The 20,105-nt window shown below is 47.2% G+C and overlaps 1 protein-coding gene across 3 annotated transcripts in view; it reads left to right on the top strand.

Annotated features, from left to right (window-relative positions):
• ARHGEF9 (Cdc42 guanine nucleotide exchange factor 9) overlaps positions 1-20,105 on the top strand; it is a 202,926-nt gene that overhangs the window by 101,580 nt on the left and 81,241 nt on the right. For all 3 annotated transcript variants that reach the window (XM_075573537.1, XM_075573538.1, XM_075573539.1), the window contains one exon: positions 16,652-16,831. In XM_075573537.1, the coding sequence (XP_075429652.1) occupies positions 16,652-16,831 (180 nt within the window). The remainder of the gene's footprint in view (positions 1-16,651; positions 16,832-20,105) is intronic.

The raw sequence follows: 20,105 nt of genomic DNA, 5'->3' as shown, positions 1-20,105 counted from the left end.
CTTACATCTCAGCCCTAATTTCTCGCTATGCATCATCCCGACTCTTGCTCAAGGATGTCTTCTCTCTAACCCCTTTTGTATCTAAAGCCCTCTCCCACCTTAAACCCTTCTCACTGACTGCCCCACACCTCTGGAATGCCCTTCCCCTCAATACCCAACTAACACCCTCTCTATCCACCTTTAAGACCCACCTTAAAACACACCTGCTTAACGAAGCATATGAGTAGCTCCGTGGCTAACACTATACACCTCATACATAAAGCTTGGCCCCCTGCAGACGCACTTACCAGAACTCCCTCCTACTGTCTCTGTACGTTCTTCCTACCAACCAATTAGATTGTAAGCTCTTCGGAGCAGGGACTCCTTTTCCTAAATGTTACTTTTATGTCTGAAGCACTTATTCCCATTATGTGTTATTTGTATTATTTGTTATTTATATGATTGTCACGTATATTACGGCTGTTGAAGCGCTATGTACATTAATGGCGCTACATAAATAAAGACATACACACATACACACATACATACATACATACATCGTAGTACTAAAAGTGTATATGTGCCTTGTAGGGGATGTACAAATTTTCCTACAAAGTAAAGAATAGTAAAAGCTTCGCCTGCAGAAGGCATTTCGGTGAAATGAAGGCTATGATGCAGACCTGTTCCGCAAATGGGACTCTTGTTCCAATGTAAAAAAACACGCTGAAAAGGTGAAAGTTATTGTTGCTGATTATTTGCTTATTTTGCTGCACCCATTTTAATCCGCACTTTAGCCCAATTTGTTTGGGTGCTTGATATCTCCACAATGGAAAATGACAACATAAAAACGGAACCAGCCATTTTAAAAAGGTACCAACATGTTTTTACATTGGAGCAGAACATATTCTGCACAGGTGTTTGAAGGGGTACAAATCAGCATTTATTTTCCGGACCCAAAGGTTGTTTACAAGCTGGATAAGATTTTTTGACGCATAACGCAGCAGGCGACTTTGGCAGTGAAAGGGTTCCAATGGAGCCCGAAAAGCATGAAGAAGAGCTCCGGGCCACAGCCCTGATGTGAGAATGATCTTGGAGGGATTTGATGGATCTGTCACAAGCGTTACCTGGTTCCCTCGTCACCGGCACTGCGGCTGCGACAGCCCCTGTCTCTCTGCAGCACTGGAGCCGGAGTTCTTGCCACTTTGCATTTATCTCCCTCAGCCCCAGAGAGACTGGGGCTCGGATTAGAGATTACCGGTGACACCGGTGAATATGCGGGCTGGAGTTTGGCAGCAAGGAACGTGGGCATGTTGTCATCTCACGGGTACAGACATGGAGGCAACCACACCGCAAATACACCACGGTCCATAACGGTGTCACAAGGCGTGGAGCAGCCTCACGTGGCCACATACAGCTGCGTATAATGTTGGGAATTCCTCCAAAACTAGATTGGAAGCCATTCAGGGAAGTGATACATTGTATCTGCGCGGAAGCAGTTCCGGGAAGTGATACATTGTATCTGTGCGGAAGCTGCCATGGAAGTGATACATTGTATCTGTGCGGAAGCCGTTCTGGGAAGTGATACATTGTATCTGTGCGGAAGGTGTTCAGGGAAGTGATACATTGTATCTGTGCGGAAGCCGTTCAGGGAAGTGATACATTGTATCTGCGCTGAAGCAGTTCCGGGAAGTGATATATTGTATCTGTGCGGGAGGCGGTCAGGGAAGTGATACATTGTATCTGTGCGGGAGCCGTTCAGGGAAGTGATACATTGTATCTGCGCGGAAGCGGTTCCGGGAAGTGATACATTGTATCTGTGCGGGAGCCGGTCAGGGAAGTGATACATTGTATCTGTGCGGGAGCCGGTCAGGGAAGTGATACATTGTATCTGTGCGGAAGCCGGTCAGGGAAGTGATACATTGTATCTGTGCGGGAGCCAGTCAGGGAAGTGATACATTGTATCTGTGCGGGAGCCGGTCAGGGAAGTGATACATTGTATCTGTGCGGGAGCCGGTCAGGGAAGTGATACATTGTATCTGTGCGGGAGCCGGTCAGGGAAGTGATACATTGTATCTGTGCGGAAGCCGGTCAGGGAAGTGATACATTGTATCTGTGCGGAAGCGGGTCAGGGAAGTGATACATTGTATCTGTGCAGGAGCCGGTCAGGGAAGTGATACATTGTATCTGTGCGGAAGCCGGTCAGGGAAGAGATACCTTGTATCTGCGCGGGAGACGGTCAGGGAAGTGATACATTGTATCTGTGCGGAAGCGGGTCAGGGAAGTGATACATTGTATCTGTGCGGGAGCCGGTCAGGGAAGTGATACATTGTATCTGTGCGGGAGCAGGTCAGGGAAGTGATACATTGTATCTGTGCAGGAGCCGGTCAGGGAAGTGATACATTGTATCTGTGCGGAAGCCGGTCAGGGAAGTGATACATTGTATCTGTGCGGGAGCAGGTCAGGGAAGTGATACATTGTATCTGTGCGGGAGCCGGTCAGGGAAGTGATACATTGTATCTGTGCGGGAGCCGGTCAGGGAAGTGATACATTGTATCTGTGCGGAAGCCGGTCAGGGAAGTGATACATTGTATCTGTGCTGAAGCCGGTCAGGGAAGTGATACATTGTATCTGTGCGGAAGCCGGTCAGGGAAGTGATACATTGTATCTGTGCGGGAGCGGGTCAGGGAAGTGATACATTGTATCTGTGCGGAAGCGGGTCAGGGAAGTGATACATTGTATCTGTGCAGGAGCCGGTCAGGGAAGTGATACATTGTATCTGTGCGGAAGCCGGTCAGGGAAGAGATACCTTGTATCTGCGCGGGAGACGGTCAGGGAAGTGATACATTGTATCTGTGCGGAAGCGGGTCAGGGAAGTGATACATTGTATCTGTGCGGGAGCCGGTCAGGGAAGTGATACATTGTATCTGTGCGGGAGCAGGTCAGGGAAGTGATACATTGTATCTGTGCAGGAGCCGGTCAGGGAAGTGATACATTGTATCTGTGCGGAAGCCGGTCAGGGAAGTGATACATTGTATCTGTGCGGGAGCCGGTCAGGGAAGTGATACATTGTATCTGTGCGGGAGCCGTTCCGGGAAGTGATACATTGTATCTGCGCGGGAGCCGGTCAGGGAAGTGATACATTGTATCTGTGCGGGAGCCGGTCAGGGAAGTGATACATTGTATCTGTGCGGGAGCCGGTCAGGGAAGTGATACATTGTATCTGTGCGGGAGCCGTTCCGGGAAGTGATACATTGTATCTGTGCGGAAGCCGGTCTATGAAGTGATACATTGTATCTGTGCGGGAGCCGGTCAGGGATGTGATACATTGTATCTGCGCGGGAGCCGTTCCGGGAAGTGATACATTGTATCTGTGCGGGAGCCGGTCAGGGAAGTGATACATTGTATCTGTGCGGAAGCCGGTCAGGGAAGTGATACATTGTATCTGCGCGGAAGCCGGTCAGGGAAGTGATGCATTGTATCTGTGCGGAAGCCGGTCAGGGAAGTGATACATTGTATCTGTGCGGGAGCCGGTCAGGGAAGTGATACATTGTATCTGTGCGGAAGCCGGTCAGGGAAGTGATACATTGTATCTGTGCGGGAGCCGGTCAGGGAAGTGATACATTGTATCTGTGCGGAAGCCGGTCAGGGAAGTGATACATTGTATCTGTGCGGGAGCCGGTCAGGGAAGTGATACATTGTATCTGTGCGGGAGCCGGCCAGGAAAGTGATACATTGTATCTGTGCGGAAGCCGGTCAGGGAAGAGATACATTGTATCTGTGCGGGAGCCGGCCAGGGAAGTGATACATTGTATCTGTGCGGAAGGAGCGGCTCAGTGAGTAAAATACGCTGACGGAAAATAACGACACCGAGTGTGAAGCAGGGGAACCTGGTTCAATTCCCGGTGTCGGCTCCTTGTGACCTTGGACAAGTCACTTTACCTCCCTGTATCTCAGGCACCAGAAACATAGATTGTAAGCTCTGCGGGCAGGGACTGTGTCTGTAACATTCCTTTGTGCTGCGTACCGCGCGCTCTGCTGTAACTGTCCCATTGGGAGAGAGGCGCTATATGAAATAAAGTTATTGTTGTTATTATTAGATTACGTTGCTGGCCCCCTGGGCAGCCCCCGAAGCAGATTTTACAATAGATCTGTGCTTTTGGGAACTTTGTGCGCAAACATTTCTTGTGGGACTTTTAAAATGGCTTTTGTTTTTATTGTATTGTATTGAATGTCTTTATTTATATAGCGCCAAAAGTGTACTCAGCGCTTCACAAAGAATACAGTACAGGGAATTTTAAAAATACAATAAGTGCAGCAAAAATCAGACATTGGGAAAGGAAATCCCTGCCCCGAAGAGCTTACAATCTAAGAGGTTTGAGGGGAAACTTACAGAGACAGCAGGTGAGGGAATAAGTGCTGTAGATGGCAGTGCTTGGCCACAATGGGTGGTATAAGTGACTGTGGGACAGTAGCCATGAGTGCAGGCTATTGGGATGCTTGATTTGTGGGGCAAGTTTTAAGGTCAGTGTTAAATGAAAAGGTTAACACCATTTAAAGGGGAACTTCTTATAATGAAGTAATTTTCACGGCAATGTTGGTTTTGCCATCTGATGTGTTAAATCTGCATTTCATTTGCGTATTTGTGGGGTTTGGCTGGATATTTAGGGCAGGGGCGGCCAACTCCAGTCCTCAAGGGTCACTAACAGGTCAGGTTTTCAGGATATTCTTGCTTCAGCACAGGTGGCTCAATCAGTCGTTGAGCCACCTGTGCTGGATGAATCAGTGGCTCATTCTTCGACTGAGCCACTGATTGAGCCACCTGTGCTGAAGCAGGGATATCCTTAAAACCTGACCTGTTGGTGGCCCTTGAGGACTGGAGTTGGCCAGCCCTGGTTTAGCTCCCGGCTTCTAGTTCAGTTCCTGACCCTTGCATGAACACATTTCCTACATTACTGTAACGTAGGGGTTAAATCCTCCAACTTTCTTGGCCTGAATTTCTAAAAATAGCAGCGGGTAGGCAGAGCGTAGGAGGCGGCATCAGAAGCAGTGAGTCACACCGCCGCCGCTGCCTGGAAGTCTCCTACAGAGCGTACAATAATTCAGGAGAAAAGCATTTGGCAAAGCTGAGCAGATGCATCAGCCACTGGGCACATGTTCCAACTCATTGGTAGCGCAAGGGTTAAAGCCGCCGTCCCACTGAGCCCCCAATCTATGATTTATGCCAACGTGATAACACACACACATTGAAACGGTGACGTGAGCCAGCTTGCGGTTTGGGGATTGTCAGTATAGAGTCAGAAGCCGCAAAGCGTGTTTTTGTATCGATACATAGAATCCATAGACTGACATCTTCGTGCATGGGGTTTAGCTTCGGATTTAGGCCCCAAAGTGAAGCGTTTAATACCCAGAGCAGTTTGGGTAGGAGCGCAGACCGCTGGCTATTACTACATTACAGTCCTGAGTGCACAGTTGGGGTTTCTGGTGTTTGTCTGCATTACTACCCCAGCTCCACTTTTCAAATGCCAAACTCCTAATAATAATAACATGAAAAATAAGATATATATTTTGATTGCATGTTCTGAGGTCAGAGTAACTGCCAGCACTTTTGTTCACGTGTGAATAGTTACAATGTGTCTCATATAGTCATGGAATATAATACTAAAAGGAAAAACGATGAGGCGTGGTATCTTTTTACCGAACCAACAATCATTCTATATATTAACTATTTATACTTCACCGGGGTCGTCTCCCGGGCTTGTATAGTTTAATAACTAGAATATCTTCATAGGGATCTGACTCCCAGTTTGGACGGTATTCTAATTAATAACCATGATTGGGCTTTGCATGGGAAAGTAAGTTGCTTATATTGACCCTTTTTAAAGGCACACATTACAGGAATTTGGACAGGTAACCCCCTCAGAGGTGCTATGAGACAGCCATGCTCGGTGATGTTACCTATGACAGAATATCAGAGACGTTGTAGCGCCTTGCGAGATACTCCTGGCTTCTGCTTCTCTTGGAACAGGCACAAACCTGTCATCTTCTCACTTTCTTCCTTAGGCCGCGTTTATAGCCACGGCGACGCGACCGATAATGTCACCACTGGCGCAAATTGTACTTTAGTTTTGGGCGACGTCGCTGGCGACAAGGCCAGTGATGTCACGAAGGGGGGCGGGCAGAGTGCAGTAGCCGCTCTGTGATTGGTGTAGAGACAGCCACATGTGGCGACTGTCTCTCCCAAAATCTAATTTCACTGTCTTCCAAATTTTTTTGTCGCTCCGTCGCGCTTACTATAAGCGCATGCGACGGATTCAATGTATTTGTTTTGGCGCGACGTTGCGTCGCTGGGCACTATAAGCACAACAGCACTAGTGAAGAAGGCAGGCTTGCACTGTTCCAGCAGGGTCATTACCAACGTCCGACTTTCCTATAACTATTGCTACAAAAGTCAGAAGGATTAATAATGTGTCTGTCGCCTTCAGCCTCATTCATATCTCCGTATATTATAACCAGCGGTGAGAAATTCAAGTTCACTATATCAGGGCTTGGGAACACAGCAGTACCAAAAGGTTGAAGGGCAGTGCGCCCCAGTAAACACCAGGTTTTAGGGAGACCCTACGAATTACCCAGCAAACACGTAGGCATACATCTTATATGGAAATGTGTGGGGCGGTGGGTTGGAGTTTTCGGAGGAGAGATTTGAGAAGCGGGAGGTTAGAGAAGAGATCTTGGGTGCGGAAAGGAGCTGACCTTTTTAATGATTACTTGTCTTGTACAGACAGTATAATACAGCAGTGAGTAACAGAGGGCGAGTAAGTCGGGTTGATGATGGTTTCATGGTAAATAAGCTCTTGGAATGAGGTAGAGCGTTAACCATTTCAGTTCCGGGGTGGCTGGCAGCGCAGTCTGCATCGATCCCTGGAGAGACCAGCAATGCATTGCTTTGCAAAGCGTCACAGATCTCTGCGGCACAAAGGGGGTTAATGGAGCCTTAAAGGTGAGGACAGCAACGGGATTTGAAGGGAGTTCCAAAGGTAACGGGGGATTCGCTGTCAGCTCTGCACATCTTTGCTCCTCTTAGTGTCTAAGCGGTGTCATTGTTGCTGCTTTTCTGCCCGCAGCACTTGGCTGGCACTGCAAACTATCCGGACAATAGCCTGGCAGTGTAAGAGCCGTTATCTTCGGGCTGCAGGCCTGTCCACGGGAAGGTGTTCATTACATATTCCCTGTCCCTTTCACCGGTGTATTCTCTGCATGTCTTGTGCCATCAGTTAATGCCTTCTTTATTATGAAGCATGACAAAGTCCAGACAGAGCAGCCCAGAAATTACTTACAATGTTATTTAGCATTGCAGCGGGGTTTGACAATATAATTATACTCTTTGCTGCTCAGCTATTCCTTAGACTGTTAAGGTAACAAGGGCTGTGATTGGCAGGACATAGATAAAGCAAAATTGTCTGTGATGCCAAAATGTACAGTCCCATTTGGTCCTAAATGAATATATATATATATATATATATATATATATATATATATATATATAGGTAACAGAGCAGATGGCACACAGATACAGATGAGGACAGGTGCTTAGTCCCATATGAATGAATACAATCAAAGGCTCCTTACCAGGCAGACCAGAGAATCCAGGGAATCCAAAGCAGGCACACTTGTTAGCAAAAAGAATTGTATTAGTGAAGTGCTGTCTCTTCCTTGCTGTGCCTGCTTTGGATTCCCTGGATTCTCTGGTCTGCCTGGTAAGGAGCCTTTGATTATATATATATATATATATATGTAACAGGTTTCCCCCCCCCCCCCCAATCGCCGATTATACTGTGGGTGCGGAGAAACATACGGTGTTACTATAGGTGTGGTGCATTACCTGTTGGCTCACAGGAGGGCTGAGCTTCCGCCACGGGGAGCCTGGGGTACATACATATAACACAATCTCGTGGTGCAACGCCTCCACCTGCGATGGCTCCCGCCAGAGGAGGAGTGGTTCCTCGCAGAACAAATATATATCTCACTCAACACACTGTATGTAAAATAACCAATGACTTTACTGTTGCAATACGTATTCATGTATAACAGGTGTCCCCCTCGGGAGGAGACAATAACTACTGCGTCTCGCAGGACGCTCCCACCTACACCGGGTGATCCCACCCCGTGTCCAATAACCCCACACCTTATGTCCCGCACTCTTTAGGTAAGATGGTATGTGTGACTGCGCAGCCACCGGTACCGTGTGAGTATAATGTAGGATTTGTTGGTGCACTTGAGGAATGATACCTGCCCGGGGCTCCCACCCCGGGTTCCGCAGACTACGTCAGGGATTCCGCCCGATCCGACGTCGTCCTCCACACCGCGTTGGGTGAATTCCAGCGTGGATAATATCACCTTAGTCTCAGGGTCTTTGGTGGCGTTCTGAGCCCAGAACCCACCTCGCAGGGCTGTACGGCTTCAGCGCTGTGTCCCTGACTATCCAAATAGATAATGGGGCAATGACCCTATCTAAGGCCTGTCCCAGTAGCACCACAAGCTAAACAGTGTCTCAGGACCTAACTGGGACCTAGGGGGCTGCTGGCCTAATGCAGTGGGTCACTCACCCCTGCACTCACCTCCTTCCCCTAGCTTGTCCTGGTCCTGACTGACTGCGTAGCTGCAAACCCGCGAAAATGTATCTTTCTCTTGCCTGCAGGGCAATACTTCAGCCCTATTGGCTCCCTGGCATCACGTGGGGCGCAGCTGAGGCTCATGGGACTTGTAGTCCCTTCCAAGAGCCTGTCCCTGGTAGGCTAGGGTTCGCGCACTATCACTGCGCATGCGCAATGTCCCTGGCTGGCCACCGCACCAAGATCCGCACTGCGCATGCGCAAACACTTAGAAGCTGGCGGCGCCCTTGCCGCCCTGCTTCGGGAGCGCCAGGAGCCCTAACGACGCGATCGCGGCCCTGACAACCGGCCGCACGCGTCCCCGGCAACCCCCGAGCAGGACTCTGACCGCCCCCACACTTCCGATCGGCCGACGGGACCGCCATTGGGCTCGGCGGCACCCGCGATCGCCAGGAAGGTGAGGGGGGGCTTGGCAGGCAGGGGGAACCTGGCTACATCTATACATATATATACAGTGGTTGACAAATCACCAAAAAATCTACTCGACACACAAAAAAATCTACTCGCCACCTAGTACCAAACGTGTGCTGCTTGGGCCAATATTTACTCGTCCGGGGCGAGCAAATGTATAGGTTTGTCGAACACTGTATATATATATATATAAATCTCTTGATCCCGTGTCTCCCCACTGCTGGATGAAATCTCCCCGGTGATCTCCCAGGTCCTGCGGTTACAGCCTCTCTTCTCCACGTCGCTCCCACACATTCCCTCATCCCATCCTCCCCAGCCCGTGTCTCCCCACTGCTGGATGAAGCCTCCCCAGTGATCTCCCAGGTCCTGCGGTTACAGCCTCTTCTCCACGTCGCTCCCACACATTCCCTCATCCCATCCTCCCCAGCCCGTGTCTCCCCACTGCTGGATGAAGCCTCCCCAGTGATCTCCCAGGTCCTGCGGTTACAGCCTCTCTTCTCCACGTCGCTCCCACACATTCCCTCATCCCATCCTCCCATCATTCTTTTGCTCATCGTCTTGGTCTTTTGATATCCCTCGGCATCCAATGATGGTAATTTCTTCTTGTGATATATTCATCCCACTGCCATTTTCCTTTCTTCACCCTAGTGATAATGTAACAGAGGTTAGTTTATTTGTGAAACCATTCATTATTTTTTCTGTCTTTGGGTAATACCCAGCATGCATCTTTCCATGCTTCTTTAAATTGGCTAAAGCTTTTGAATTATCTTCGTATGTAAGGTCCAAGTTTCATATCCATGTGTGACCACGGGCAGGATATACTGGTTGAACACTTTCCTCTTTAGGCACCGTGGAAGGTTCTCTTGTTTCCAAATACGCACAATCCCATCTTCCTTCTTTTGATTTTATTTGAAAGGTTCCCATCCATCGATACTTGCTGGCCAAGTTTTCTGCTTCTTCTAGTTCTATTCCCTTTATTTCGATCTTTGTAGAGTTCACAGATTTGTTTAACATTACTTTGGTCTTGCTGAGATTCATATGGAAGCCCTTGCTTATTCTGGTGACACAATGTCTCTGCCGCACTCCCTTGCTGATTCTGGTGACACGGTGTCACCCTGCCACACTCCCTTGCTGATCCTGGTGACACAGTGTCTCTGTTGCTCTCCCTTGCTGATCCAGGTGACATGGTCTCTCCCTGCCTCATTCCCTTGCTGATCCTGGTGACACGGTGTCTCCATTGCTCTCCCTTGCTGATCCTAGTGACACGGTCTCTCCCTGCCACACTCCCTTGCTGATCCAGGTGACATGGTCTCTCCCTGCCACACTCCCTTGCTGATCCTGGTGACATGGTGTCTCCCTGCCGCACTCCCTTGCTGATCCTGGTGACATGGTGTCTGTCTGCCGCACGCCCTTGCTGATTCTGGTGACACGGTGTCTGCCTGCCGCACTCCCTTGCTGATCCTGGTGACACGGTGTCTGTCTGCCACACTCCCTTGCTGATCCTGGTGACATGGTGTCTCCCTGCCACACTCCCTTGCTGATCCTGGTGACATGGTGTCTGTCTGCCGCACGCCCTTGCTGATCCTGGTGACACGGTGTCTGCCTGCCGCACTCCCTTGCTGATCCTGGTGACACGGTGTCTCCCTGCCACACTCCCTTGCTGATCCTGGTGACATGGTCTCTCCCTGCCGCACTCCCTTGCTGATCCTGGTGACACGGTGTCTCCCTGCCGCACTCCCTTGCTGATCCAGGTGACATGGTCTCTCCCTGCCGCACTCCCTTACTGATCCTGGTGACACGTTGTCTCCCTGCCACACTCCCTTGCTGATCCTGGTGACATGGTCTCTGCCTGCCGCACTCCCTTGCTGATCCTGGTGACACGGTGTCTGCCTGCCGCACTCCCTTGCTGATCCTGGCGACACGGTGTCTGCCTGCCGCACTCCCTTGCTGATCCTGGTGACACAGGGTGTCTGTTGCTCTCCCCTTCTGATCTTGGTGACAGTGTCTCCATGGCTCTCCCTCACTGATCCTTATCTTGATTGTATCTTCATGTAATCAAGTGGTTGATGTGGCATTCTCTTAAATTTCACCGTATACTATCAATGTACGTTTCTTTACCATTTTATTTTCTTATTGTATTAAAACCCCTGCGGTGCAGACAGAATGAAATGTTTTTTCATAATATAAATCCTAAGCTGAGTGTTAGATCATATTTATTACTTTGGGAAATCACCTCTCGATACAACCTGTGGTCCATTGTGTTGGACCCCCTATGAAATCCCACTAGGGTGGGGAAAGTTCCAGGTCTGTTGCAGCCAATTAGTGAGTATCTGCATAAAATCTTGTAAGTGACTGGAAGTAGACTGATTGATCTGTAGTTATTGAGATCCTCTCTTGTCCCCTGTCTTATGGATGGGGATAACGATGGCATTACTCCATTGCTCTGGAATTCTCCGGTCCTTGAAGCAGCATGTGAAGAGTTGCAAGGATTTTCTCTACTTCTTCCCTAGCTTCTTTCAAGATTTCAGTTGTAATTCCATCTCTCCCTGGGTCCTTATGTAAACTTAACCCACAGAAATGATTTGACATTGTCAATAATAATTAGTAATTTGTACGTATAGTTGCAGAGTACAGATGTAGGACTCCCTGCATTCTATTCAGGTTGCACATGTGATAAGGCGTGTATGTCGTCTGGTCTTCAGACCCTCAATGGGCACCCAATTTCCTCTCCGAATAACCTTCGGGTTTCCCAGTAGCAAAGTAGTTAGTTCCGCACAGCTCCGCTGCAGGTCTCCGCACAGCTCCGCTTCTCTGAGTACTCCAGCAGATTGGAAGGACGGAGTTAATGTGTGCTAAAATACTCACTTTCGACACAGCCACAACACCAATAATGTATTTTAAAAGAATGAGTATATAGTGTCAGCTCACAGAAGCAAGACTTCTTGTTCAGCTGAGGTATTAGGAGAAAGACACACATACAGATAGTCAACGGAAGCCTTTACAATGTCAAAATCAGGGTTGACTATTGTACTGGTATTTACCAGACATAAGACATTAAATAGGCAGAATCCTTCACTCACCCCATCACACATACAGCCCAGGTGCTGATCAGTCAGGCTGACTGGGTTATAGGTATTTGAGGTATAAGGGTTCCCGCCCATATGAACCTATTCCATGGTGCTGCTGAATCATTATGTCATGCTTGTAAGCCCCTGAAACAATGTTGTTAGGAAAATACACTCTACTTGTTTGGCCATCTTTAACTGCCCTGTTATGCAAGATTTGCTTGATAAGCCGCGATTATACAACGTGCGATGGCGCGACAAGGATAACCTTCCCAATCCCTATGAGGGCGCTCCCAGTGTGCGCACAACGGGGCGCGATGGCGTCGGCGTGTTTTGAAAAGACAAAACATTTTGCCTTTTCAAGCGACGGCCGTGTCACGTGAGCGGTTCAGCCAATGAGGGCGAACCGCTCACGTAATGTCACGGCCACGCCTCCCCATCACCTGAACATCGCTGAAAGCGCAGTTCAGACGTCCCGCCAGCGGCAGGCGTGCACCATGTGCACGCGCTCCTTTGCGTGCGCAGTGAGTATAATCTCGGCCTAAAGGTCCGATTTGGGTAGCAAACCAACCTGCATTCAAAGGGTTTCTGCGTGTATCAGTAAGGATTCTCAGAGTGTATTAAGTGTCTATCCTAAAACCAGTATCTCACCACAAACGGGAATGTAAAATTACCAGTGAGTTTTGTAGTAAGACTGGTATTCGGATAAATAAGTAAAAGTAGCGGTATCTCCTGAAATATGATTGTTGGGAGTGGGGCTAGCAGTGGCGATGCCATCTTCTTAATCTGGAGTCAAGTAGTAAAACTCCTGAGATGTGAACCGGATTCAGACCGCATGCTCCGCTGAGCATCCTTCTGTCCCAGATTAGGAGAGGCTTTGCCGGGCTGTGACATTATCAGGTGCTGCCTTCTGTCCCAGGCACAGTCACTGCAGCTCTGGTCTGCTGCACTGCCGGGACTGGATGTCATTTCTCTGCCTGCTGTGTTATAGAATAAAGAACTGAGGCGCACACATCAAACTGCATTGTGCAGGGAATGTAAACAGAACAGAGGCGACATGCAGCCTCCCGTCCTCTGCAAACTGCAGCCTCCAGTCCTCTGCACACTGCAGCCTCCCGTCCTCTGCACACTGCAGCCTCCCGTCCTCTGCAAACTGCATCCTCCCGTCCTCTGCAAACTGCATCCTCCCGTCCTCTGCAAACTGCAGCCTCCCGTCCTCTGCAAACTGCAGCCTCCCGTCCTCTGCAAACTGCAGCCTCCCGTCCTCTGCAAACTGCAGCCTCCCGTCCTCTGCAAACTGCAGCCTCCCGTCCTCTGCAAACTGCAGCCTCCCGTCCTCTGCAAACTGCAGCCTCCCGTCCTCTGCACACTAGCAGCCTCCCGTCCTCTGCAAACTGCAGCCTCCCGTCTGCAAACTGCAGCCTCCCGTCCTCTGCAAACTGCAGCCTCCCGTCCTCTGCACACGAGCAGCCACCCGTCCTCTGCAAACTGCAGCCTCCCGTACTGTGCACACTAGCAGCCTCACGTCCTCTGCACACTGCAGCCCCCCGTCCTCTGCAAACTGCAGCCTCCCGTACTGTGCACACTAGCAGCCACCCGTCCTCTGCAAACTGCAGCCTCCCGTACTGTGCACACTAGCAGCCTCACGTCCTCTGCACACTGCAGCCTTCTGTCCTCTGCAAACTGCAGCCTCCCGTCCTCTGCAAACTGCAGCCCCCCGTCCTCTGCACATTGCAGCCCCCCGTCCTCTGCACATTGCAGCCTCTCGTCCTCTGCACACTGCAGCCTCCCGTCCTCTGCACACTGCAGCCTCCCATCCTCTGCACACTGCAGCCTCCCTCCTCTGCACACTAGCAGCCTCCCATAGTCTGCACACTGCAGCCTCCCGTCCTCTGCACACTAGCAGCCTCCCGTCCTCTGCACACTAGCAGCCTCCCGTCCTCTGCACACTAGCAGCCTCACGTACTCTGCACACTAGCAGCCTCACGTACTCTGCACACTAGCAGCCTCACGTACTCTGCACACTAGCAGCCTCACGTCCTCTGCACACTAGCAGCCTCACGTACTCTGCACACTAGCAGCCTCACGTACTCTGCACACTAGCAGCCTCACGTACTCTGCACACTAGCAGCCTCACGTACTTTGCACACTAGCAGCCTCCCGTACTCTGCACACTAGCAGCCTCCCGTACTCTGAACACTAGCAGCCTCCCATACTCTGCACACTAGCAGCCTCCCGTCCTCTGCACACTAGCAGCCTCACGTACTCTGCACACTAGCAGCCTCCCGTACTCTGCAAACTGCAGCCTCACGTCCTCTGCAAACTGCAGCCTCCCGTCCTCTGCAAACTGTGACCCCATTAGAGCCCTTTAATGGAAGTGAAGAAAGGGCCTATAACCCCTCGCCTAGTACATTTGTGCTGCATTATACATTGATACAGAGTTTCTATACACCTGATCCCAAGATCCTTTTCTTTAAAATCCAAGTAGCTTCAGCAAGCAGATGTCTCAGTCTAAATATTTCATTTGGTTCCCAACAAAATTCACTGTATGGTTCTGTGTTATCATCATATTGTATTTGCATGGCAGCACATTCCTCTGCACGGTACCATGTGGGAGGAAGGACAATACCCGTATTACTAAAAGAGAACATATCAGTTAAGACAAACAGACAATGGGACCGTAGTCCCTGTCACAAGTAGCTTACAATCTAAAAAGGTGGAGGCGGGGAAAAGTCTGTGTGTGGGGGCCTCTGAGTACGCCGTTTTTAGGGTGAAACTAAAAGGAGGTCTTTGGAGAGTATTTCATATTCCTTCCTGAAAACGTGTTTTTTTAGGGAGCCTTTAAATGTGTGTCTGTGCGGGAGAGTCTGATCGCGCATGGTAGGGCGTTCCAGGGTTGGGGTGCAACACAGGACGAGTCTTGGAGGCGCGAGTAGGAGGAAGTAATGGGGGAGGAGGTAAGAACTGTACATGGTCAGATTGAGCGTAGGATGTGTGTGGGGGGAATGGGGTCAGTGATGTATACCTTGTTCATTTATGTAACTGTACTTGTAACCATGTATTATTGTTTTACTCTGTGCCCAGGACATACTTGAAAACGAGAGGTAACTCTCAATGTATTACTTCCTGGTAAAATATTTTATAAATAAATAAATAATTAGGGAGGAGCGGTCTTCTGTATAGCTTTGCAAGTGAGCACAAGGGTCTTGAATTTGGCGTTGTAGGGCACAGGAAGCCAATGTAGTGATTTGCATAGTGGGGCAGCAGAGAAAGGGCGGTAGGTAAGGTAAATGAGCCCAGCAGCAGCATTGATAATGGACGGGTGAGTGGGACACAGATGATTGAGGGGGAGACCACTTTGATGCAGGTTGCAATAGTCCAGAGGTTCTCAACTGTTGTTCTTAAGAACCATCAATAGGTCTGGTTTTAAGGATGTCCCCGCATCAGCACAGGGGGTTCAGTCCAATCGGGATGTGAGTGAATAAGAATTTGGGTAGATTGTTTAGAGAGAGAGGGGCATTTTCTTTATTGCAGAGGGGGAAATGACCGGATTCGGTGAGGTCCTAAGAATGCCGGATAATGGGCAGGGATCAGTCAATAATGACACCAAAGCATTAGGAGGAATGTGGGGTCTTTAAACACAAGTCTTGGGTTAGACGTGACCCAGGAGCGGTCAGTACCAATGGAATAGTGGGTGTGTAGGAGGAGGGAATGGTCAGCCGTATCACAAACAGCAGAGAGGTCCAATACAATGAATAACTGCCCTTATTTTGCCCAGAGGAGATCACTGGTGACTTTTGCTGGGTCAGTCTTAGTATTGGTGTTAGAAGTGTCACGAAGTGCTGAAAATCAGCATTGTCGGACAGCGACTGAAATGACCGCAGTGTCTCAAAAGCTGTTTGATGAAATCATATCACAAAGGTACAGAAATGTCACAAGAACTGTGAGGTATGGAGTTTTATCACAAAAAATGACAAATTAACTTTTAACAGCGTGTGAGAATTATATTTCCTTTTTTAATAAAAGATACAGTCTTCGGTAAATATATTCACGTTTTCTAGGTGTAAAAATTGTGCAAAAAAAAAAAAAACCCCAATGGATAATACTGGTATTCTGTTCTGTGATATCGGGGCGAGCGGTTTCGTATATTGACCTCCAAATGACCGCCTTTTGTAGTCCTGCCCAGGAAGGGTCTCTCTTTTATTACCTTGTATATCAGTGTGTGTCACTTAGTGATGTGTGCATGTAACACTGTTGTGGTACCTCTCGCCTCGCTGTACAAAATGATGCTAATAATTCAGGTGGTACTGACTTGTAGGTTGAGCATTGATGCTGTACTTGTACTTGTACTTGTACTTGTACTTGTACTTGATGCTGTACTCGTTCATCTCTCGTCTCCCACCTGCCTTGTGCTCGGGGTAATGAGTCCCCTCTTGTTGTGTAGTGGATGCAGATCACCTTGTTACAGCGGAGCTGGCTCCTGGGGCTGGCTAGGTTTAACATTGGCTCCCACTCTTGTCTCTGCAGCTGATCAGTGGGGGATCTATTGTAAGTGCTGAGGCAGCATGGGATCACGTCACCATGGCCAACCGGGAGTTGGCATTTAAAGCCGGTGACGTCATCAAGGTCCTGGATGCTTCCAACAAGGACTGGTGGTGGGGTCAGATCGACGACGAGGAAGGATGGTTTCCAGCAAGCTTCGTGAGGGTGAGTGTGCATCATGCTGGGGAGTGGGACGGGGCAAATACTTTGCAAACACAGATTTTACCCTCTTCACTGCCAAAGGAGCAATCTAATATTATGCAGAGCAATATACTAACATGCAGAGCGATATAACAACATGCAGAGCGATATAACATGCAGAGCGATATAACATGCAGAGCGATATAACATGCAGAGCGATATAATAACATGCAGAGCAATATAACATGCAGAGCGATATAACATGCAGAGCGATATAACATGCAGAGCGATATAACATGCAGAGCGATATAATAACATGCAGAGCGATATAACATGCAGAGCGATATAACATGCAGAGCGATATAACATGCAGAGCGATATAACATGCAGAGCGATATAACATGCAGAGCGATATAACATGCAAAGCGATACAATAACATGCAGAGCGATATAACATGCAGAGCGATATAACATGCAGAGCGATATAACATGCAGAGCGATATAATAACATGCAGAGCGATATAATAACATGCAGAGCAATATAACATGCAGAGCGATATAACATGCAGAGCGATATAATAACATGCAGAGCGATATAACATGCAGAGCAATATAATAACATGCACAGCGATATAATAACATGCAGAGCAATATAATAACATGCAGAGCGATATAACATGCAGAGCGATATAACATGCAGAGCGATATAACATGCAGAGCGATATAACAACATGCAGAGCGATATAACATGCAGAGCGATATAACATGCAGAGCGATATAATAACATGCAGAGCGATATAACATGCAGAGCAATATAATAACATGCACAGCGATATAATAACATGCAGAGCAATATAATAACATGCAGAGCGATATAACATGCAGAGCGATATAACATGCAGAGCGATATAACATGCAGAGCGATATAACAACATGCAGAGCGATATAACATGCAGAGCGATATAACATGCAGAGCGATATAATAACATGCAGAGCGATATAACATGCAGAGCAATATAATAACATGCACAGCGATATAATAACATGCAGAGCAATATAATAACATGCAGAGCGATATAACATGCAGAGCGATATAACATGCAGAGCGATATAACATGCAGAGCGATATAACATGCAGAGCGATATAACAACATGCAGAGCGATATAACATGCAGAGCGATATAACATGCAGAGCGATATAATAACATGCAGAGCGATATAACATGCAGAGCAATATAATAACATGCACAGCGATATAATAACATGCAGAGCAATATAATAACATGCAGAGCGATATAACATGCAGAGAGATAATAACATGCAGAGCGATATAACATGCAGAGCAATATAATAACATGCAGAGCGATATAACATGCAGAGCAATATAATAACATGCAGAGCAATATAATAACATGCAGAGCGATATAACATGCAGAGAGATATAATAACATGCAGAGAGATATAATAACATGCAGAGCGATATAATAACATGCAGAGCAATATAATAACATGCAGAGCGATATAACATGCAGAGAGATATAATAACATGCAGAGAGATATAATAACATGCAGAGAGATATAATAACATGCAGAGCAATATAATAACATGCAGAGTGATATAATAACATGCAGAGCGATATAATAACATGCAGAGCGATATAACATGCAGAGCAATATAATAACATGCAGAGCGATATAATAACATGCAGAGCGATATAAAATGCAGAGAGATATAATAACATGCAGAGCGATATAATAACATGCAGAGCGATATAATAACATGCAGAGCAATATAATAACATGCAGAGCGATATAACATGCAGAGCGATATAACATGCAGAGCAATATAATAACATGCAGAGCGATATAACATGCAGAGCAATATAATAACATGCAGAGCGATATAACATGCAGAGCAATATAATAACATGCAGAGCGATATAATAACATGCAGAGCGATATAAAATGCAGAGAGATATAATAACATGCAGAGCGATATAATAACATGCAGAGCGATATAATAACATGCAGAGCAATATAATAACATGCAGAGCGATATAACATGCAGAGCGATATAACATGCAGAGCAATATAATAACATGCAGAGCGATATAACATGCAGAGCGATATAACATGCAGAGCAATATAATAACACGCACAGCGATATAACATGCAGAGAATATAATAACATGCACAGCGATATAATGACATGCAGAGAATATAATAACATGCAGAGCAATATAATAACATGCAGAGCGATATAACATGCAGAGCGATATAATAACATGCAGAGCGATATAATAACATGCAGAGCGATATAACATGCAGAGCAATATAATAACATGCAGAGCGATATAACATGCAGAGAGATATAATAACATGCAGAGCGATATAACATGCAGAGCAATATAATAACATGCAGAGCGATATAATAACATGCAGAGCGATATAATAACATGCAGAGCGATATAATAACATGCAGAGCGATATAATAACATGCAGAGCGATATAATAACATGCAGAGCGATATAATAACATGCAGAGAGATATAATAACATGCAGAGCGATATAATAACATGCAGAGCGATATAATAACATGCAGAGCGATATAACATGCAGAGCGATATAACATGCAGAGCAATATAATAACATGCAGAGCGATATAACATGCAGAGCGATATAACATGCAGAGCAATATAATAACATGCAGAGCGATATAACATGCAGAGCAATATAATAACATACAGAGCGATATAACATGCAGAGCGATATAACATGCAGAGCAATATAATAAAATGCAGAGCAATATAATAACAGGCACAGCGATATAATGACATGCAGAGAATATAATAACATGCAGAGAATATAATAACATGCAGAGCGATATAACATGCAGAGCGGTATAATAACATGCAGAGCGGTATAATAACATGCAGAGCAATATAATAACATGCAGAGCGATATAATAACATGCAGAGCGATATAATAACATGCAGAGCGGTATAATAACATGCAGAGCGGTATAATAACATGCAGAGATATAATGACATGCAGAGCGGTATAATGACATGCAGAGCGGTATAATAACATGCAGAGCGGTATAATAACATGCACAGCGATATAACATGCAGAGCGGTATAATAACATGCAGAGCGATATAACATGCAGAGCGGTATAATAACATGCAGAGCGGTATAATAACATGCAGAGCGGTATAATAACATGCAGAGCGGTATAATAATATGCAGAGCGATATAACATGCAGAGCGATATAATAACATGCAGAGATATAATAACA

This window comes from Ascaphus truei, chromosome 16 (genome assembly GCF_040206685.1).
Source record: "Ascaphus truei isolate aAscTru1 chromosome 16, aAscTru1.hap1, whole genome shotgun sequence".
Taxonomy (NCBI): Eukaryota; Metazoa; Chordata; class Amphibia; order Anura; family Ascaphidae; genus Ascaphus; species Ascaphus truei.
This window is presented reverse-complemented; position numbering and strand designations above follow the sequence as displayed.